General features: G+C 30.4%; 1 protein-coding gene across 2 annotated transcripts; it reads left to right on the top strand.

Annotated features, from left to right (window-relative positions):
- The first annotated feature begins 6,965 nt into the window (after positions 1–6,965).
- Positions 6,966–10,650, top strand: LOC149518016 (uncharacterized). 2 transcript variants are annotated; one of them, XM_089763596.1, is made up of 3 exons: positions 6,966–8,591; positions 8,780–10,155; positions 10,265–10,648. In XM_089763596.1, the coding sequence occupies exon 1, from the start codon at positions 7,131–7,133 to the stop codon at positions 8,037–8,039; it is 909 nt and encodes a 302-aa protein (XP_089619722.1). In that variant the 5' UTR covers positions 6,966–7,130; the 3' UTR covers positions 8,040–8,591; positions 8,780–10,155; positions 10,265–10,648. The 2 variants fall into 2 exon arrangements, with proteins under 2 accessions (XP_089619722.1, XP_089619721.1); XM_089763595.1 differs by having other exon boundaries at positions 6,966–10,155; positions 10,265–10,650.
- The last annotated feature ends 13,572 nt before the right edge of the window (positions 10,651–24,222 follow it).

The following is a 24,222-nucleotide window of genomic DNA, read 5'->3' as shown; positions in this document are numbered from 1 at the left end:
CTTTTAGGGTCATATGATTTTGTATCATCCTTTTGAAAGATTATTAAATTACTATTTTCAAAGCTTAGAAAAGAAAGCCTTCCTAAAATCAGTTAAGTTACTTTAATTATTTAATATGCATGTGCATTTCTGAATTGCTAACACTAGCTAGAGTATAGTGCTACAATTTTTGTCTTTCTATAATAAATATTGTAAAATTTGTAGATTATTACACGCTGTGAAGAAAATATAACAAATATTGATTCAAGTTATGCTAATTAAGTAGGAAATGATTGAAAATTGGATGGATTTAAAATGTAATTAAATTTTTTTTTTTGGAATCCTAACCCTATTCATTTTTTTTTTTGTAGAGTTCAATCATCAATTTATCAAAATAAGGTTGCTGTCAGTTTGGTTGATAATGTACACCAAGTAAATGCAAAGGTTGTTATACTCTATGACATATTTACGTATTGTTGAACACCCATATCTACCTTGCTTCTTATACTATTGAGTAGTTTTTCAAGATCTAATACTTTTAGTTCTTAACCTAACAATGAATAAAGTTAAAGTTCAAAGTCCATTAGTACAAAAATCATTTTTCTAAGGATGGATACATTTTTTTCAATATTTTTGTTACTTTTTAATCACTAAATTTAATTTATTAATTCATAAAAGCTATTTACCAGACATGATATTGATGTTTATTAGTACATATGTTTTAAGATCTTTGTACATACTTTTTTTTTCTGTATGTATATATATTTTGACCTTTTGCACATACTTATGAAAATAAACTTAATTTATTGTTGTATAGATAAGATATATAGTTATCAACACACTCAAAATTACGCAATTTTCAATCCCAAAACAACTTTTACAAGACACGTTAATGACATGTACATGAAATTACAATTAAATATATATTTGCTATAATTATATATACATTTATTGAGAGCATAGAAAACTTGTAAAATATAAATACATTAATTATTCTATTGATATGGTAAAATTTTTAACATTGAAACTTATAATTAATAAGGTACTCTTCAATAATTTACTATCAATCTCAAAATAACTTGAACAAGTTATGTTAATGATATTTACATGAAACTACAACTATATGTATATATTACTATAACTATATGTAAATTTACTTATAACCATAAGTACATTTATTAGACAATTTAAAAAATATAAGTACATTAATTATTTTATTGATATTATGGGACTTTTTAACATTATAATTTATTGTTAATAATATACTCTTTAATAGTTTTTTGTCAATCCCAAAAAAAAATTGTACAAGATACACTAATGATATGCACTTAAAGCTACAATTATATGTATATATTGCTATAGCTATATGTACATTTACTTATAATTATACTTATAACTATATGTACATTTATGGTTAACAATGTAATCTTTAAATAGTCTACTGGTAATCTCAAAACAGCTTCTATAAGATATTTTAATGATATGTACATAAAGCTATAACTATATATAAATGATATTATAATTATATATACAGTTACTAAAAGTATAGAAAAGTTAAAAATTATACAACAAATTAAGTTTTATATTTCATAACTTTAGGTTAACTGTATGAAAGGCTAAAAAAATTATGTTAGGTTGTAGTTTTGAATATTTGTATGCCATTCATTTTTATCAAAATATTTGTATGCCATTCATTTTTATCAAAAACAATCTTTTCATTTATTTCTTTAACCTTAATATCATTTCTTATTACTTGCATCCATGTTTTTCATGATCTAAATCTAGAAGTTTTAGTTTCTCCCAAATCCAAAAGTTCATTTCTCTTAAGTGATGTATAGATAGGCCTACATTTCACATGTTCAAACTAACTTAAATGACCCTTTTTCATCTTTTCTTCCATTTGGATTACCCTTAATTTTTTTTAAATCTTTTCATTTTTTATTTTTTCTTTTCTAGTCTTACCACATGTCCATCTAATCTTCTTATCTTAGGTACATTCATTTTATTCTTAGGTTGTTTTTTAATAGCCCAACACCCAATTCCATATAATAATACAGTCCTTATAGTTATTTTATATAACTTTGGCTTTAATTTTAAAAGCATGTTATGATCACACAATACACCTAACATATTTCGTCCCCTATGACTACTTTTTGGTATTATCTCACTAACCAATTTAATCACACTAGCACTTGTTTCCCTATAACTATTAAACTTACATTTCATATATTCAATTTTAAATTTTTTTAATTTAAAGCCTCAGGACTCAATGTATGCTCTATAATTCTAATTTCGTATTAAGATCATCATTAGTTTTAGTAATTAAGATTATATCATCGGTAAATAAAATACATTATAAGATCTTATCTTGGATATATTCAGTAAGCTCGCTCATAATTAATACAAAAAAAAAAAAATAGTGTTAAGCCTTGTTGCAATTCTGAGGTAATGGAAAAGCTATCAGTCAATACCCTAATCATTCTCACATTCGTTATAACTTCTTTATACATATCATTAACTATGTTAATATATTTAAAAGAACTATTTTCTTTATTAAAGTCCATCAAAATACTTTTTGGAGAACTCTAACGTATACTTTCTCCAAGTGGATAAATACCATATATAGATCTTTCTTTCTCACCAGAAAACTCTCCAACAAAAGTCTCAATAGGTGAATTACCTCTATAGTAGAGCGTCTTGGCATAAAACCAAATTGTTTTTGAAAATAGTGACCTCATGTCGTAACCCACATTCAGTTACTTTCTCTCAAAATTTCATAATATGACTTATAAGCTTTATTCATCGATAATTCAAACAATTTTGTATATCACCTTTATTCTTATATAAAAGCACTAGAGTACTTGTCCTCCTTTTTTTGGCATATTTTAATTATGTCAAATTTTGTTGAAAAGATCCATCAACAATCCTATGCCTATTTCACCTAAGCATTTCTAAACCTCAATAGAGATTCCATCTGATCCTATAAGTTTCTTAGCTTTCATCATTTCTCAAAGCCTATTTAACCTTATACCTTTTAATATTATGTTTAAACAAATGATTTATATTTTTAAAAGATATGTTAAACTCACCTATATCATACTCAAAATTACTATTAAAGAGACTATCAAAATAATCTCTACATCGCTCTTTAATCTTTTCATCTTTCAATAAAATTCTTTTGTCACTGCCTTTGATGCATCTCATGCCATGAAGATCCCTACTCTTTTTATCTTTCATTTTAGCAATTTTGAACAATTTTTTTCTCTATCTTTTCTCTCTAATTTTCTATATAATCTTCATGAATCCTAGTCTTTGAATCTTGAATAACCTTCTTGGCTTCTTTTTTTGTTGTCTTATACTTTTAAAAAATATAAGTGCATTAATTATTTTATTAATATGGAGAGATCTTTTAATATTGAATTTTATGGTTAATGAGGTAATATATAATAATCTACTTTGTCAATCCCAAAAAAACTTGTATATGGTACATTAATGATATGTAAGTAGTACTTTTAGAATATAAACATATTATTAATAAAATGTGTATATAGTATTTATAATAAATATACATTTAAATATAACTATACGTACATCTTATTAGCCTAAAAAAAAGCCTTTCAAATTATTAAAAAAAACCTTAAGAGTACCTATTAAAAAGCTAAAAAATTTACTTATGCCTATTTGTGTCATCATTGACCTAGCCATGTACTTAACCGCATCTAATAAAGTATGGACATGCATAAACATATTTATGCATAAATACTATGGATGTGTTTGGTACATAAAATTATGATAGAATAAGATAAGATGATAATATGAATAGGAATAACTTAAATAATGATATCCTATCTTATGTTTGATAAATGCAAATATTAGAATAAGATAATTTCTTTATTGATCAAAATTATTCTTCCTCAAAGTTTATACAATTTAAATTATTGATGTAATTTTTAAAAGAATGGTAGGAAATCTAAGTTTAATGTTATGAATTAAAAATAATTTTCTCAATTTTGGTAAGATTGAATCATCCTATATTAAGAGGATGATTAATCCTTATTGTAATCATATCCCGTTTTTTAGATGCAAATCAAATATAATATAAGATGATTATCATCCTATCTTATTCATTCTGCTATGCACCAAACGTGACTTATATGTACATGTTGCTATAACTATATATGTATATTGTTAGAGTCTTGGTGTAAATCGATGATTGAACTCCCATTGATTCCTTTGCTATGAATCTGACTTTTTCCCCATTTGTTCTGCACTTGAAATGTCCTCATTCAAAAGCCTTTGATACCTTGGTTCAATCTTGTAATAGAATTTTTGATAAGTATTTATGATCTCATGAATTTACATGACTATGATAGATAGATATGGGTATAGTAGATAAATTACAACTAACATTTGTATTATATTAATTAAAACATTATTTTACTTCTAAAATAAAGGATACTTTTTAATGATTGAAGCAAAGACAAAAGAAATTACTACTACCAGAGATTAATTATTTAAAACTTGTAGACATAAATCTAAAGTGTATTCATATAAATCTTTCGATTTTTTAACGTAATTTACCAAGCCAATGAACTTGAGCAAGTTATTTAAACGTGTAATTTGTATATTAATATAGATTTTCAACCACAAACATAAGGAGGCAAGTAATTATGAACTGCTCCTTTTCCAAGCCAAGTTATGTTCTCTTTGGTCATTTTCTCAATTTTTTAAATAATAGATGCAATTTAACAAGTAAAGTTGCTTTTGCATGATAACTTTTCAAAGTGTAATTAATTATTGGCACTTCACATAAAAAATAAACTCAAAGTCTCATTAGCGACCATATAATACAACCATGTATTATACATTATCTACAGATATAACAAGTAAAACAATTTCTTTATTTTCAATATATTATCTAGAAACAAGTTTTTCTTCAACAATGGCTAATTAGCATCTCAGGTTAACAATTATAACAATTTAAATGATGAGTTAGAAAGAAATTAGACAAATCTTCTTTTTTTTTTTTTTTTACATTTTGCTACCATCAATCTAACAGGTGTTCCCCCTCTCTGGTTTTGATCCAAAAATGTTGTTAGTAATAAATTTGCAACAGATGAAAATTACAAAACCAGAAGAAGGAAAATAGTTTATCCCAGCAAAAGGTAAAGCTATTAAGGAATGAAGAATCTATGAGTATATCCCAAATAATGACACTACAAGACACCACTAGGAAGTTCTCTAAACCAAGCTTGCAGAATTATAAACACAGTAACTAAATGTAACATATTAGTTCAATAGGGAAGTTTTAACTTGCAAGCATCTTGACAGCATTCGCAACCCATAAACCATTCCTTTTGATAGTTTTGTTCATCCTCAATAGTTTAATTACTTAAAATAAAATAACTTTGATAAAATACAAGTAGATATGTTTATGTACCTTATATACATGAGAAACATCTTCATAATAACCAAATAAGGCCAGCAGCTATTAAAGAGCAAAGAAGATAGCTTTGTAAGACCAATAAGTGTTTGGTTCACTCGGTTAAGTTCGTCTTCTTCGACAAAGAAGTCTTGAGTTTGAGTTTTGTCAGTGATCACTTGTTGGAGTCATCTTGAATGCACGTCCTGCAACCACTTGTCTTAGGCTGTCAGGTACGACACATCTTATCATAACCTAGGGGATTGAACAGCTTATCTACCATCGAATTTTTTTTATTAAAAAAGAATAGCTTTATAAGAGCTCCCAAGCAATGTACATCTATCTGATATGGTATGACTCCATTGTTTAGCTGTTTAGTGGTAACTTGTTAGGATCATCTTAAATGCACGATCTGTAGTCACTTATCTTAAACTATTAGGTACATCACATTTTACCATAACTTGAGGGATTGAACAGTTTATCTACCCTCGAATTTTTTTATCAAAAAATAAAATAACTTTATAAGACCTCCCAAGCAATGTACATCTAAATAATCTGGTATGACTCCCTTATTTAGTTGTTTTTTGACATACTCTTCCTGACTGTTCTCTGTAATAATTTTGAAAATTACTTCAGCCTAAAGAAATAAATATAAGAATTTTGGATGTCCTGACAGCTGATCCTCTATGTTGCTACAATTGGACATCCAAAATTTATGGAGCAAGAATGCCAAAACGGATAAAATGTTTTCCTTGTTAGATATCATGCACAGTACCTCTCTCTTGCTCATAAAACTCCTTCTCTCGAAGGAGAGCAATCACACAAGAAATTTACTTAGAACCCCAGCTTGATCATAGATAATCTTGAGCAAAGATGTAAGTCACAAACAGAATATGAAGAGCAAAATTTTGAAGACAGAGAGATATAATCATTATGGATTCACTTACATTATTAGAACATATCAATTAATAGTTTATACTAAATACAAATAACTTATCTTTATTTTATATAAACTTACAAGTACATAAATATTATTATGAATAAAGATGAAAAAAAATTGAAGAAATTTAATTTTATTTATTTTTATCATTTTTCCTTCCTAAGTAATATTGTTTAATAGATATTTAAAATTTTCTCAATTTTTTAGTTTTTTTCAAAAAATTTAACTTTCTTGTCAGTGGGATATATATAAAATTTGGAGACTTTAATATAGTTTTGAAAATAATACAATATCTTATATGTATTTATACATAATTAAATTTGAAAAATGATGCATCATTCGCATATCGAACTAATTTACTTTTTATATCAATAAATTATCAGATTCATCCTCAAATTTTTAGTTTAATAATTAAAAATATTTGTCAAATTAAATCTTTTCTTCTCTCTCTTCTTATGAAAAAAAAAAAAAAGAAAAAACTGTCAGATCCGTTCTTTAGGGATTTTCATTTTAGATGAGCCGAAAATGGCAAACAAAAAGATCTAAATCTAAAGGCCCACTCATTGTCTAATTGCATCATATGGAGTGGCTTAGGGAGGGCGGGAAATCTCCTAAATAAATAAAGAAATTAAAGAAAATATATAAAAAAAAAATCCAAAAAAAGAAAAAAAATGAAAGGGATAATAATATACATGGTTCGTTGGCAATCAAAAGGTTATATATAGTTCGGTTCGTGAGAACATAAGAAGGCGAAGCTGTCATTTTGAACAACGATACTCAAAATCGTAAATGGAACCAGAAGATCCTTTTGATTGGATAGTGGATATTTGCCAGGTTTCATCCTCTGAGGAGTCCCGCTTACGTCGTTGCTCTTATTTCGGCATGTCGGATTCTGATAACTCCGACTCGCGAATTCCGCGTGATATCCCTGTCGCTACCACCGGCATCACAATGGTGTCTCCTCCAGAATCGCCGCTGGTCGAACTGCCAGATGACCAATATACCCTTCCTGAAGACCCGGAAATCTTCCACGCCCCTGTTGAGTCCAGGTCCACCTCCACCTTTTCCGATAACTGCTACAATGACCGAATGATCGGCAATGGTCATGATCTCGACGGAGAAACTGTGGCAGTTGGTGCTGATAGTGCTGACAGAAGTAGGGGCGTTGATTTGGGGAGGGATACGGACCTAGGGTTTTCGGAAGTGGAAGTGGATCCGACGCAGAGAATTGAGGCTAATTCGAATCTAGACGGCACTTTTCAAAGGGAATCGGAAGAAATTAGGGTTTCGGAAAGTGGGTTTTCCCGAAAAGGGCAATTATCAGCTGAATCTCCCTCTAAAAGGTTAAAAAGTTTGGATTTTGAATCTTCAAGTGAACTTTTGGGCACTCCAAAAGAGAGTAACAAGAAATGGAACTTCAAGGATGTTAGTCTGTCTCCTGGAGCTAGTTCGGAATTGTGCGTTAATGGTAGAGTGGGGAATAATGAGAGAGCTGATGAGGAACTAGATGTTAATGCAAGGGAGACGGTCCATTTGGTTACAAATTCAGATAGTCTGAGTGAGGATTTTGAGGAAATTACGCTGTTGGATGTGTTGGTGGAACTGAAAAAGGATTGTGAGGAGGATAGGAGTCTAGAATGTCTTAGTCTTTTGGAGGTTGCAGAGAGAAAATGGGGTAAATTTTCTAACGACGAGTGATAAGTGGCATGGGATCTAAAGTGACTGAAAGAGTAATGGGTCATTTTGGGGTGCATTTTGGTATGCCGGATGGTTAACTTTTTTTTTTTTAATGAATGGAAGGGAAAAGCCAAAAAGATCAGGAAAGAGAATTCATGAAGGTGTTTTTGTGCTTCATATGCAGGTAAATTGGAATATGTGAATTTGTAAAACTCTGGACTAGATATTTTGCAGTTTAAGTCCATGCTATATATGGAGGCTTTGCTTGCATAAATTGAAACGTTAAAGCAGTGGAAATACTTTTTGGTTATGTATATAAAGATATTTGGTTTCTAACTTTGATTGCAAAATTTCGCTTATAATTGTTTTGCCTGTGTAGCTTGTGTGTGCGTGCATGTGCTTGTGAACACATGTATTGATGCCTTAATTGGTTGGTTGGGTTATGGAAATGGACCATTAAAGCAATATCTAGAAATTATTTGTTGTTTCAAGTCAAGCCTTAACCTGTGGATCAAAATTCAGGACCTGAGATGAAAGGTGATTTGTGATAATATTTGTCAAACAACGAAACAGGTGAAGAGTACTTCTTTTTCTCCTTTTCTCGCCAACAATTAAGGGAGTTGTACTAAATAAATTACTTACATTTGCGTCAAAGCATAGTCTAGTGCACTCCACTACATGCACATGCAGTAGCTTAGTTCTGGTGTGAGCAGAGATGGATAACTTAACCTGTCTGATTTTTCATTTTTTGCCTTCCATAGTCTTTTTCTGATATCATATCTACTCTCGAAGAATTTGAGAAGTTTCTAAGCCTTACTTCACTCAAATGGCATTTACTCCGTCGGGAGGGCATGGAATGATGGTCCTGTAACAGGTTTGATCTGATTTGGTTGCATGTAATTTTCCCTAATACTTTCTGTTTATTTTCACTAATCCTTTCTGTTCTCAGCTTCTTTTTTTTTTTAAATCAAATTGCTTATCATTCATTCATGAGTCAAAGATGCATCAGCTGTTACAATTGTTTGTAAAAATTCAGGACATTCTTCAACCCAATACAATCCTTCATCTTTCTGTAATCCATGCTTTGCTAACCTGAGAGCTGCTTCCTTCCCTGCTTTTCTTATATGCCTTAGAGCACAAGTCTTGAATTTTGTAACTTTGGTTCTGCGTTCCTCAATAGTAGCTGTAGAATTGAGTTCTAAAGAATTTTCCCTAAGAAAAACAAATAAAGAAAAAGGAAATAAGGAAGGGAACTTACATTCAAATCTATGATACACAATGTTGAATTATGACTTTCCAGTAGTGATTTTTCATGTTGATACTTGTCCCCGCCAAATGTCAAAGGGGAAAAAAATTATATATATACCAATCAACATGAAAGCACCATTCTCCAGTTTCTCCTCCCGTTGCACGACAGCCACGAGCTTTACCTTATGGCCCATGACTAATGCGTAATGGTAACGCTAGATACCAAAAATCTTCCTGAAAAATTGCAGGGTAAGAGATTACTACATGAGCTTTTGAGATGAATTCCATGCCTCGTATTGTTGTAGGAAACGTACCTTATCTTAACCTTTCTGAGTGGCAATGGTAAAGTTTAATAATATCTTCAGTTAAGAAACCACATGGTCTACACCGGTGCTAGTTTCATAACTGGTTATTTCTGTTGCAAATAAGTAAAATATTATAGTAAAAAAGATTTACCTCTTATCTTCTCGAGCAAATGAGCTTGTATGGTTCTCTAATTAGAAAGCTTCAATGTCCAATCTCAACAGAAGCAAATCCTCCTCAGAAGATCCAGAGAAATATGAAGACGGTTGTTCATGTAAAATAGTATATAAATCTTTTGTAAGTTTCTCAACTGGAGATGGCTTTGGACTCTTTACGCATGTGAAGTTACCATCGAGTCCCACAAGTTAGATTGAGCGGGCCCTGGAGAAAAGAAAAAATAAAATAAAAGAAAGAAGACAACGTAAATCAGTATTTCAGACTATTTTAAAAATTACAAAACATGCAGCTACAATGAAGCCATTAGCATCACTCAAGATCAAGTTGGCAATGATGATAAAATATGGGGATGCAGATTAAAACATCAAGATGAACCACTAAAGGAGAAGATTTAATATAATAGAAAGAGGTATGATCTGAACCATGTTGTGAACCACATTGTTTCCACTTATAACTACAGATTTAATTTACTGGTCTCAAAGATATGATAAACCTTTTCGCTTCATAATCATTGTCAGGTTCATCCCGAGCATGAAGTGGGGTATCGTTTGCAACTGTCCCTTCTAGTCCTTCACCGCCACCCACATGCACTGCACTATACTGGTTTCTCGGCAGGTCCTTGCACCAAAGAGGAGTGCCAATCATACCGCTTTGTTGTTATTACATTTTGCGGACGTGGCAGCTGGTTTGGGCGAGGCCATTCGCCAAATTTTATAGATACTAGAATTAGATTTGGAATAATTTTTTATTTTTTAAATTATATTTTAATTATGAAAGAAGTAAAATTTTTGTTGCAAAATTTATTTAATTAAAAAAAAAAAAGGTGAAAGGTAGAAAAACCAAATGAAAATCACGTGTAGATATCTCAATCAGCCTCATATTCTTACAAAATTTTTTTAATAAAAATTTTTTAAATTAAAAAATTAATAAAAAAAGTAATAAAAAGACAAAAAAAAAAAAGAAACTCATAGAGAGTGTTATATGAACACCTCATCAAGTTTAAAATATTAATATTTTAAATTGAGTTTTAAATATATATAAATATAAAATAATCAAGTCAAATTGTCCTAAACATGCTTTCATTCCAATCTCGTTTCTCATAAAAATTTGATTTGTTCCAATTCAATATTAATTTTAAAAAATAAACAAATAAATTTTTTTTCAATTGGGCCTTTTTTTACAAATTTATTTAAATTAAAAATAAAAAATTTGGAAAAAAGAAAAAGAAAAAAAAATATAAGGTGTCATATTGATATTTTGAATGAGTGAAATAAAAGTCAAAATAACCAAATTTATATAGTGATGAATGAATACATATATTATATATTAATTATTTATAAACATAGTAATTTTATTCTTAAAAAAATTAAAAAACTTAAAAGAAAATCTGGTATAAAACGGGTATTATTTTTTAAAAACAAAATTTATAAAAAAAAAATTAAATATAAAAAATGTTGACAAATAAACTGAATTTCCTTCTAGCCAAAATGATCGAATTGAAAAAGCCTAGATTCAAACCCAACTCGACTAACCAAATTGCCACCTCTATATTTATTAGAGTAACTTTTTTATATTTAAAGTTGTTAAAAATTAAATTCTAATAACTAGAATTAAAAATCCAACACTACCAATATACCACATGATTGTTAGGAGAGTTACTTTAGCTTTTATGTAACACACATGGTGCCTTTGAACTAAATTTTCTTTTCTTTTTATACATATGTTAAAAAAAGATGGACGTTTTTCCAAGTAAATGAACCAAACTTATAGCAAAGAGAAAAACTAGAAAGAAAACCTAACTGCATAAAGATACCTCAAATTTATTACGACAGCACAAAGGTAAAATAATTTATTTGAAATGTGAATTCTATGTGCAAATGAGTTATTCCTACAACTTAACTAAAATTTAAGTGTCCTAAAATAGACCTGATAATTTGAAATACAATACGATGACACGATATGAAAATAATACAAATAAAAGATACGGAAATAATATAATTTAAAATTTAAACAAAACCATAAATAAATTTTACAGACACCCAATTTTATCCAAATCAATTTAAATTTATTCGATTTTTGCACTTAATTTAAATGTTTTAATTTGAGCTAATTTAAGCATTGTAATTAAATTTATCAGATTGAGCTCAATTGAGCTTTGTTTCGAATTAATCATTTTTTATATTTTTGCACAAAGGTTTAATTCAAATTTTTCATTAAATCAATTTTGAATTAAGATTTAAAGGCCAACCTAAATCATTTGGGCTTGAAAGCCCATTGAAAATCCAAATTCAATTTAAAATACAAAATTTGAAACCCAATTTTACTTTTAATTTAATTACTCAAATTAAGCATGCAAAATCCTCCAAAAAAAAAAAAAAAAAGAAGCAGACAATCAAAGCTAGTATTGCAATATTACAAAGCAGCAAGATCCTCAACCCATCTTCACTTCATAACAAGCCAAAAATTCTGAATCTGTCTTTAAGATGCAGCGGTTTTGTTGTTGCAATTATGTTAAAGCATTGAAAGCCTATGTCTTATTCCAATTCATAGATATAAGGAGGTTTTTTATAAAAAGGAGGGGAGGAACGTACAAACAGTAAAAAGAAAACTCTTTCAAAAAAAAAAAAAAAACCTAATCCCCACTGTCGAAACCCATCATCAACAAGCCACTAAACCCCATTACAAAGAACCAGAACACCCAACACCAGCCCTTGCCCAGCACCAATCCCAGGACAGCCCCAACACTATCACCAACACTGGTCTTCACTAGCCTCCAGCCACCTCTAACCACGCACTCACTACGACTACCAAAAAAAAAAAACATCCAACACCAAAACTCAGTCCTAACCCCAAGCCACCAAACCCTATTGCAAAGAACCAGAACACCCACACCAGCCCTTACCCAGCACCAGTCCTGACACAGCCCTAACACTAACACCAGCCTTCACTAGCCTTCACCAGCCTCCAGCCACCTTCAACTAAGCACCCATCAGGACCACCAAACGAATAACCCAGCAGTCGAAACCCTCGACCTCTAGGAGCTTCAACTCCAACTTGCTACCAGCATCAACTCGAGACCTTTGCTAGAAAGCCATTCCCAACCACAACACAGAACCCACAGACCTCCACCTTTCATCACCAGCAACCCCTGCACCTAAATCTACCACCTACCTCAATCCTCCACAAAGCTACCCTAACTGAGACACCCATGTGAACCACCCAACACTACCCCAGCCATCTATATGGCCTAGCCCTCAAGCTTACATCATCATCTCCATCAAACTCGAGTCTATCCTCCAATCGGCATCAACCCACCATGAATCCCACTGCCAACACAGCCCCTCCACCACCAGAGAAACAAGCCCACCTCAACAGAACAAAAAAAATAAACCCCTGCAACCACTATATCTTCCTACCTTTAGCCGCCACCACTATACCCAAATAGTCCCTCACAATTGAGCCCTTTACAATAACTAAAAAAAAATAATAATAAACAACACTCAAATCCATCAACAACCAAAACAAAAAAAAAAAAAAACATCAAACATCAAACCAATAGTCTTTTTGGGCAGGGAACTGCTGTGCCATCATTAAAATAAATAAATAAATAAATAAATGGGATTTCGTCGAAACCTTGAAGACTAGATCTATGATAGGGCTTTTTCAAGGAAAAAATAGGTTGGAAATAAAAGAGGAGAATGTGAGGATCATTTTCATTGTTTTTAGAATTTTTCGGCAATCGACGGGGTTGACCAGCTTTGGTGAGCGACAGTGCGTGGCGGCAACTAACTGCTTTCTAGAGAAAAGGCTGATAGTGTTTTTTGAGGTTTTTGCTTTTTTAAAGAATGCTCAAAATGAGCTAAAAACAAGGGATGACTTTTATATAAGAAGAAAACCTAAAATGATGTTGTATATAACCCCCACGACTTACGTGCTAGCCCAGACTTGAGTCAAGGTCTGCATACCCGATCTGAACTAAGGAATTGCTTCCAGCCTCAAACCAGTTCAAGTGAACCATTTGCGAACAAATCTCAAACTGAACCAAATAGTTCAATTCGTAGAAAACCGCCTCCAAACCATTTTTAAACCAGTTTGAACTACAAAAAAAACTGCCAAAATGCTTCCAGACTAGCCGGTTCAAGGTTTTTTTATTTTTATTTATTTCAATTTATATATTATTTTTATTATTTTTTAAATTATTTATTTTCTTAGTTATTCGTGTTTAAAATCTTAAATCCTTTTAATAAACATTTAATATTTTTGTAGTAAAATAGTGCTAATAAAAATAACATTTCAATTCCAAAAAGTAATAAAGTACAATATATCTATTAAAAAAATGTTACTAATAAATAAAAAATGAAAAAAAATGAATTATTTATCTGATGATATGATTTTAAAGAAGTCCAAGTAAAGAATCTTAAGAAATTTCTACGTGAGAAAATTCTTCTAAAAATACTGCTAAAATATTGGGCATCTAGAAAAAATTTCAATAAAAAGATTTTCTTTGCTTTGTTCCCTTAAAAATTTTTAATAATAATGATTATAAAATAATCAGGTTATTAAAACAAAATTAAAATAAGTAATAAAAAAATATAATATAAGGAAAATTAGTAATATGTCTTTTTTTTTAAAAAATAAAATATGCAATAAAAATATAATAAAATAAAATTTAAAAAAACTTTCATATGCATATTGCACGTTATCAAGAAATCTCTAGGTGAGAAAATCTTTTCAAAATTATTGACAAATTATTATAATATTTAGAATAATTTTCAATATGAAAAACTCTCATTTACTTTTTATTTCTTAAAATGAATTTTTATGCAATGCAACAATATCACAAGTTAATCCATATGCATTATATTATAAATGTAAACGAAATCTTCGAGGATGAGATCCTTAAATAATTTGAATAATGATTTTTTAAGAATCTCTAGATAAGAAAATTTATCTAAAATATTATCAATGTATTGAAGCATGTAGAATAATTTTCGATAAAGATTTCTCATCTTTTTTAATAAATAGAATAAGAAATAAATTTTTTAGAAAATATTATTTGGATTAAATTATGGACATCATATTTTACTATATGCATCCTAAACATAAATATTAAAATATATATGAATAAGATTCTTGAAAAATGCAAGTAGTGATTATTAAGAAATCCATAGGTGAGAAAGTTTCACTTAATATTCTTAGAGTATTAGAATATTTTTAGGAACTTTTTAATATACAAGGTTCTTATTTATTTTTCAAGCAAACAACTAAAAATATATATGTTTTTTATTACAATAAAGAAAGTTAAGAAAATTAACTCTAAATACCAAAATTAAGACCTTTTATAAAAATTAAAAGATAATATATAATTAATTTGTACCATTTTTTAATGAGTACTATGGGGTGTTAATCATTCCTTACGTGTAACTGACTTTTGGACCCAAATATTTTCACAAATTCAAAAATTATATTTTTAATAAATTTTAATTAATTTTAAGGTTTTGTTAAGTTTTAATAGGTGGCTAGTCACACCTAGCCAAAAAGATTAGTGGCAACTCCATTTTCGTTTTTTAAAATTTATCTCATGATCCTCAAAATCGTTATGATAGCTTGATGACTACACTAGAGACTTCATTTTTTAGAGAGTTAAGCAAAAAATTAACTGTGTTATCCTTAATTTTGACTTAATGACCTTAATTGGTATTTAACTTTAGTTTCCTTAATCTTATTTAATAATAATAATAATAATAACAATAACAATAATAGAGACAAAAATTTCCTTGCATTTCATTTAATTATATCATTTATTTATTCATTATTTTATGTTTTGTATATATTATTTTTTATATAAATTGTGAGGCATTTAGCATATGGATCATGATGCATTGTTCCCTCATGCACATAATGGCACATTTATAACATGCATGAACTCTATTCCCGGGCTCTAACTTGTCTAGGAAGGAGTAAAATCCCTATACTCTCATGAAGTGATAACCCTCGTAATGGCAAGCAAAATATTCTCACTTAGATTGAACCCTTTCTATTTGAAGCCTATAATGGGTGAAAATCGGGGTGCCTTACTAGTCTAGTATAGATTAGAGTGAAGAACAATTTGAGAACCTGTTGGCCTTTGTCAACTATGAACCCTGCACATAGTAAACTTTAAGAAACCAACCTTAGATAAAGTAATATATATATATATATATATATTTATAGATTATACTTTAAATTAGGATACATAAGAGTGCTTATTTTATTCTGACTGTTATCCTAATTTATTTGGTTTCCCTTTTGTTTCATGATCATGCATCAACATAAATATTGGCATATGGGATTTGTTTGTCAATGTGCCAATAAGTAAAAAGATTTTAGCTTTTACTTCGAAGCACCATCATATTATCCTTAACTTCAGAGCCCAACCTATACAAAGATGTCAATAAGGTAATAATTTAATCATTGAAAATGCAAAAAAGAAAGGAAGATTGTCTAAAAGAATCTAGAAAAGAAATTTGGCCTAAAAAAATCATATTGGGGCTTCAACAAAACGATATTTCCCAAGTTAATTGAGATTTGATGCTGTGTAGCAACACCTAAAAAAATGGTTTTTGAGGAAAAATATGGTTATATTATTTCACTTATTGAGGTGCTTATTAGCTTTATAGGTTAGATGGTGATCCAAGAAAAGAGTAAATTGGATCTCTTCAAATTCTTCCCAAACAATGATTTCAATATAGTTGAATGAAAATTAAGACAATAAGCACTTTTGATGAAAATATAATACAAACAATAACAATTAATGAACTTAAAATCAAATATGAACAACAATAAATTATAAAGAGATAGGGATAGAGAAATCAAACACAATGATTTATAGAGGTTTGATCCTTCTCCACAAAGCACCTACATCCTCTCTCTTGGTTGTCCACACCAAGGCTTCAATCCACTAATTGAAGAAAAATTCTTACAAGATACAAACCTATCTTATACTAAATCTCTATCTTTTTTTCAAGGTTTAGATAGCAACCTCTACCCTTACAATATCAAGAGGATACCTTACCTCTTGTTCTCTTTCATCCTTTTATATCCAATGTAATTTTGCAAACAATAGAACAACCTCTCGAAGGCTAAGTGTTTGCTAAGTTTAAGTACAAGAAAATGATGAATGAACAACAAATATAATTTGGATACAATAAAGACAAAGATATGAATTTTGAAGCTCTAAAAACTCTTGATTCTTTAAGAGAATGAAAATATGGCTTGTTGGTTTTTGCTCTCTTGATTCATCAATGTTCTTAGTGTGTTGGAGTGCCCAATTTATAGAGAAATTGAAGAGGTAGTCGTTGGAAGTTTTAGAAGAAGAAAATAGCCGTTGAAAGCACCAAAAAGTAGCTGTTTGAGTGTTTCCACCCAGAACCGATCGATCCCCTATTTGGGGGATCGATCACTTTTTTGGATTTTCAGTCCTGGGAGCATTTTGTTTGAAAACCAATCGATCCCTTCTAGAGGGGATCGATCATATCCATGCTGGGTGGTAGTTTCTCGTTTTGCACTCTACTTACTAATTTGATCATAACTTGAGTTATACAAATCCAAATCACAAACTGTTTGAAGATTTAAAAACTAGACTTAAAGAGCTTTCTATCCATTGTGTACAAATTATAGTGAATTTTTAAAGCTATGCTTTGTGCAGTTTTTCTGACAACTGCAGAGTGTATAGTAAAAATTCAAAATCTTTTCTTAAAAAATTTGGATTTTGATTTTGTTTGATCCATTAGAAAGTAGACTCAAAGAGCTTTCCAACCATATAAAATTGAAATATTAAGACTTTGTAAATTAATACAGAAAAATAAAACAAGTTCAATGTTGGAAAACTTTGTTCTTGTAAAACAGCTTTCTTAAGTTAATCTATTTCTCAAAACCAATATTATCAAAATTGTATTAAGTCCAAAATGAATAAGTTCAATTTAAAAACAACAATTGAACTTTCATTTAAGCTCAAATAAATAATCTTTAAAGGTAGATTTGGTTTGAGAAATATGAAAACAAAGAAAGGTTTGTTTAAGCTTTGAAAATCATATTATTTATTTAGTACCAAAATATAAAACTTAAGAACATGTACTAAATAAATCTTTTTTAAAATCTTGATCAAGTTTATTTAACTTTAATGTTTTGTCATTTCAAAATAAGGATTAATTCAAGGCTAACAATCTCTCCCTTTTTGATATGACAAAACTTAAAGATAAATTTGCTTGATGAAAAACTTTCTTTGAAACATTTAGGATTTTGAAAAAACATTTTGGAAAACTCCCCCTTAAACAATGCATGGCAAAACTCCCCCTTAATTTATGCATCCTAATCCAACACAACTCACCAAACATATGTTAGAGCATATGTATCAAATAAGCACAATCAAACATATGCATGTCAAGCACAAGCAAATTTGTCCATATGATATTTCTTTCCCTTTTTGTCATAGCAAAAAGGCATGAGCATATTAATGAGTAAATAAACACAAAGAGGCATCATTAACAAATATATTTATAAAACATTTCTCCTCACTCTTGTTTATGTTCTTTATATCAAATGTTTAAGCTCCTATATCAATTGCAATAAGAAGAAATATATCTAAACTCTCTCTCCCTTTTTGTCATTTCAAAAGAAAGAGAGATCAATTTAAGGTATAGGACAAAATGCTTGATACCAATAATATCAAAATTATTTTGAATGCATGTAATCAAGTGTAATATGCAAAATGAATTTCACATACATGGATTCAAGCACAAAAGCATAAGTGTATCCAATTTTAGCATTTTAAGACAAGTTATCAAATTCAAAATCTTTTCTTAAAAAATTTAGATTTTGATTTTGTTTGATCCATTAGAAAGTAGACTCAAAGAGCTTTCCAACCATATAAAATTCAAATATTAAGACTATGTGAATTAATACAGAAAAATAAAACAAGTTTAATGTTGGAGAACTTCGTTCTTGTAAAATAGCTTTCTTAAGTTAATTTATTCTCAAAACCAATATTATCAAAATTGTATTAAGTCCAAAATGAATAAGTTTACTTTAAAACCAACAATTGAACTTTCATTTAAGCTCAAATAAATAATCTTTAAAGGTAGATTTGGTTTGAGAAATATGAAAACAAAGAAAGGTTTGTTTAAGCTTTGAAAATCATATTATTTATATAGTACCAAAATATAAAACTTAAGAACATGTACTAAATAAATCTTTTCCAAAATCTTGATCAAGTTTATTTAACTTTAATGTTTTGTAATTTCAAAATAAGGATCAATTCAAGGTTAATAGTGCCTATGGAAGACCAGTTGATAAGAACTTTGGTTCAATTTTGAGACCTTGCTTATAGATGTTTCATGTTTAATAAGATTGATATGACTTCGACAATTGAATAATACTCTACTTTGTTGTGTTTACACCTTTCTAATCCAAGTAAAATATATTATTGAGGTCAAAAACTTAAATCCAAAAAAAAAAAAATTTAAGCCATATGATAGAAGTGTCCACTCAGGATGTGAGCTCGTATATCCAAACAAAAGGCAAAAATGAATGCATCCCATGTGAAATCTTGTGCAACTACATTGTCAAACACTTAAAGGATAAATAAGCATAAGAATGATAACTTTACATATTTATGGTTTAGTCATTTTTCCAAAGATCCTGAGGCACATTAAAGCATCAATAATACACTTTCTTAAGCAAGTGGACAATAAAATGAATCTTGTTCCATCTATACTAGCAAAAACTTTTAAATAATTGAATTAATACTGATGAAAGGGAGGACACTTTATAGGGCATGCATAGCTACTTTATGTTTGGGCAAAAAGTCACCTTCAACGTCATGTAGGCAAATTTAGCCTCATTTACAATAATAAAAGGATGCCTATTGAGGAGTTTTACAATGTTCTATGGCCAAATTAAAGTCCTAGGAAGAGTGGTTATTGGTTTTGCAAAATCTCACCAATGCTCGATTATATAAAACGTTCCATAGATGTCACGAGAAGTCATGTTGTACAAATATGATGACAAGTCATGGGTTCCACTTTTAGGATAATGGGAAGGCATAAGTTATGCTCCAGTAGTGGTCTATAAATAATTAAGGTCATAATAGTTTTTTTCAATGACTCATGGGTTTCCAGAATTAGAATTCTCTTTTAAGGAACCATTATTTTTTAAGAAAGTGAAAGAAATTATCAAGGAGTGGAAGCAAACTTGGAGAGTAGGTTGTGAAAGATATACAAATAAGGTAACACTTGAATGTATGGTATGGAGAAAGTAACGCATCTAAAGCAATGTTATTCCCATAGACAAAAAATCATGCTCGTAAGAAGAAGCTTAATATAAAGAGGTCCCTGAAAACATGAACGTTATGAAACGTAAATGGAAAGAAGAAAAGGAAACATGGAAGATTGAAAAAAAGAGACTTCAGTATGAGGTTAAGGAATGAAAGTTTAAAACTAAAGAGAATGAAAGAAAATTTCAAAGGCTTGAAAGAGAACGAGAAGAGATGTCTAAAAATATATGTAAATCTATCATGTCAATGACCATTGAGCTTTAAAAAATAAAAAAATATCGAACAACTTCAATTTAAGTTACTGTCTAAAGAAGATGAGCTCAATTGGTCTATATAGGAAAAAAAATACTGCAAAGCCTTGTTGATAACTTGAAATGACAAATATGTCATCAACGTGAAGCCAATCAAATCATAAACAAAAAACGATATCAATTCGATCTCAAAATCAAGGAAGTCTAATGCTGGAAAGATGAATGTTTGCTAAAGAAGTCTCAGGCTACTCGTTTGGTGAAACAAATAAGAAAAGTTAGCTTCAAAGCAAATGACATGGCCTAAAAAGCTCAATAAATAAAGGAAAAATGTATCCACAACAATATAGTCAACACTTGGCTAATTTTCTAAAAAATACTTACAAGCAGTACAAGCACGTAAGGCGTTTCTTTTGAAAATCTTAATATTATGATGTAAGAAGTCTTTAATAAGGTATTATAACAAACTTAATGTTGAAGTGGAAAATTTAACAAACTTACAAGCAGATCAATTGGGCCTGGCCCAAATGGGTAAGCCCAATTCAATTTTATCTTGTATTTTTTTTTTCTTTTCTTCTTCTTTTGTATTTTATGTATTGTATTATTTATTATTATTATTATGTATTAATATATGTATATATTTATTTTTTTTTTGTTAATATTTATGTATTATTACTAATATGTATATATATATATATTTTTATCTTTTTTATTTTATTCATTTTTGTATTTTTACTTATCTAATTATATATCTGATATATTTTTTTTATTATTATTTTATTTATCCTATAATATCTGTTGATTTATCTTCTCTAATTATCTAGTTTTTTTTTATTTTGATTTTTATTTTGGAGGGCTAGGATTGAAAGTTGAAGAATCCCACTGGGAGTGGGAATTCAATCAGAAGAGTCCAGACTGGATTCAAAGATTGAATTCCCGTCCAAAGGGGAATTGGGATTGATCAGAAACTCCTGATCAATCCCTATATAAAGCACCTCCTGGAACAGAATGAAACAGACAGAAAACAGTAAGCAAAGCTACTGATTTGAGAGAAAATGAGGCGTATAGGAAGCTAGGAAAAGTTTAGGAGTGTTCTGGGAGTGAGAAAAAATTTTTAGAGATTTTTGGCGAAAAATTTTTCTGGAAATTTCTGGATTCCGACGAAAATTCTGGCGAAATTTGAATTTTACGGCAACAATTCTGGCAAACATTGAAGTTTCCGGCGACCAGCCCAGTTTTCGACGAAGAATCTCAGAAACCGGCGATCTTCCGGCCAACTTCCGGTGAAATTTCCAGATTCCGGTGATATTTTCCAGAATTCGGCGCCGGTGTTCTTCAGTTTTTAGAGAGAAGGGAAAGGAAAATGGAAGAAGAGAGAGAGAGGGAGGAGCGTTCTACTAAAAAAATGAAGGGGATTGCCTTTTATACCCTACCAAAACGACATCGTTTTGGCCTTAAGTAACCCAGAGGATCCGCGCGTTTTACTGAACCCGACCCGACCCGAGCGTCGACCCGATTCTGACCCGCGCGTGCCAGCCCCCCTCCGAGCCAAGCCGCCAAGCCGCTCCCCCCAGCCGTTTTCTCTTCCTTTAGCCGAGCCGAGCCGAGCCGCGATCCGAGCCGCTCCAAGTTTTTTTTTTTTTTTTCTTTGTTTATTTGTTTATTTTATTTTTTATTTATTAGATTAGGTTTATATAATATTCTTTTTATTTTTTTTTTATTATTTTATTTTCTTTAAATAAAAATAAAAAATTCTAAAAAAATATATTTTTAGGGAAAAGTTGAAAGTATCAATTTTCCTTAGAAATAAATTTCCAAAAAATATTTTTGGAGAAAAGTTGAAAGTATCAATTTTCCTCAGAAATAAATTTCAAAAAAAAATATTTTTAGGGAAAAGTTGAAAGTATCAATTTTCCTTAAGAATAAATTTCCAAAAAATATTTTTAGGAAAAAGTTGAAAGTATCAATTTTCCTTAAAAGAAAAATAAATTTCCAAAAAAAATATTTTTAGGGAAAAGTTGAAAGTATCAATTTTCCTTAGAAATAAATTTTCAAAAAAAGGGTTTTTGAGGAAAAGTTGAAAGTATCAATTTTTCCTACAAAAAAAAATCATTCTTTCCTTCCTTTCTATCTTAATTTTGATTTTGTTTTTTTCTTTAAATAATCCGACGACGGAGCCTCTGCAAGTGAAATAGTAGTTTTTCTTGCATACTCCTGAGGTGAGGGAATTTTTTCAATTTTCTGCTAAAAGTATTAGAGTCAATTGAGAATAATTTTCAATAATTAACTACTTGGTAAAATTTTAAAGCTTTTGGATAACACAAATTTAAGTTGGTACCACCTTTTGATGGGCGTTGTGAGGGTGTTATAACCTTCCTCACACGTAACCAAACTCCCGAACCCTGTTCTGGTTAGCAGACCTGAACCTATTCTTTTAAGGGCCCTTAAGCTTAGGTGTTCCCTGAAAGGACAGATTCTTTAGGTGGCCAATCGCACCTAGATAAAAAAGATTGGTGGCGACTCCCTAAAGTCAATGTCTAGCGATAGATCCCCGGATCTAGACGTTAAGACAGCTTGGCGACTCCGCTGGGGACCTTGAGAGTCAGGCCAGGAAATAATTTGTGTTATCCAAAAGCCTAATAAAATTGAACCTTTTTGTATATATATGTATTATCGTTTATTCATGTTTATTTACTTTGTTAATTATGTCATTCATATGCATGTGCATAACATGAGCTCTACACCCGAGCTCCGTCCCTCTAGGAGGGAGTAAAGTACCTATTGCTTTCGTGAGGTCTAATGCCTCCGCAGTGGCTAGCGAAATACTCCCACTCAAATTGAACCTTTTTCGCTTGTAGCCTGTAATAGGTGAGGATTAGGGTGCTTTACTAGTCTGTGATGGACAAAGATGTAAGGAACAATTTGAGGACCTTTAGACTTTGACCTTAAAACCGCATGTAGTGAACCTTAAGAGTGCCTACACCTAGGATAGAGCCCTTTCTGCCCAATGATAGATATACCCTGCAATTAGGACACAAAAAATGGTGGTTATCTAATCATTTTGATTGTTTAACTTTGTGTATTATTTTTATCATATGTAACATTATGCATCAGCATCACTTTCATTTCATCCATGAAACTAATTATGTTGTTTGTCTGATTGTATGCATCTGTATTCTTTTCATGATCATGTTTCAACACAATCATTTGCATTCATTTCATACTAGAATTCATTCAAAAAAATGTACATTTCATTTGTGTATCAAAGCATTATACATAAGGCACAGCATAATATTTCTAATCATAAGTATGGTACTCAAGGTCCGAGGAGAGCTCCATCTAGCGAAAACCCTGCTCATCCATACAACACAAGATCCAGAGCAAGGCAAATGGAAGAAAAAAGTTCTCATAGATTTGAAAAGCTAGAAAAAGCTCAGGAGAAGATTGAAAGTGAACTAAGCAAGATTTTGAAGGCCCTCAATAATATGAATAAAGGAAAAGGAGTTGAAGGAAGTACAAGCCAGCAAGAAGTGGCTGACCCTTTGTACCCTCCAGGTTTTGGCCCACCTCAAGCCCAGTCTGCCCAAGAGGTCCCGCCATAATATTTCGCCTATCCTGGAATGCCATCAGCTTTCAACCCAGGACAGTATAATAGCTATATAAATCATGTATTCACTGAAAAAGCAGTAGAACCAATTCTTGATCTAGATGATTTAAAAGAGAAGGAGAAGGAAAATATGAGAGTAGAGGCTGAGAAAAGTTCCAAGATTAGCATGCTAGAGCAGAGGCTACGGGCTGTAGAAGGATTTAGCTTTTATGGGTCAGTTGATGCTGCTGGGCTCTGCCTAGTTCCTGATGTGGTTATCCCCTATAAATTCAAAGTATCGAAATTTGAAAAATATGACGGTACAAAGTG

The sequence above is a fragment of the Durio zibethinus genome, chromosome 7, assembly GCF_047325235.1.
Source record: "Durio zibethinus cultivar Kanyao isolate XHJ-2024 chromosome 7, ASM4732523v1, whole genome shotgun sequence".
NCBI lineage: Eukaryota > Viridiplantae > Streptophyta > Magnoliopsida > Malvales > Malvaceae > Durio > Durio zibethinus.
Note: the sequence above shows the minus strand (reverse complement) of the source record. Positions and strands in the feature narration are given on the sequence as shown.

Excerpts from the sequence above, each read along its gene's own strand:
- LOC149518016 (XM_089763595.1), top strand. The coding sequence starts at position 7,131 with ATGGAACCAGAAGATCCTTTTGATTGGATAGTGGATATTTGCCAGGTT.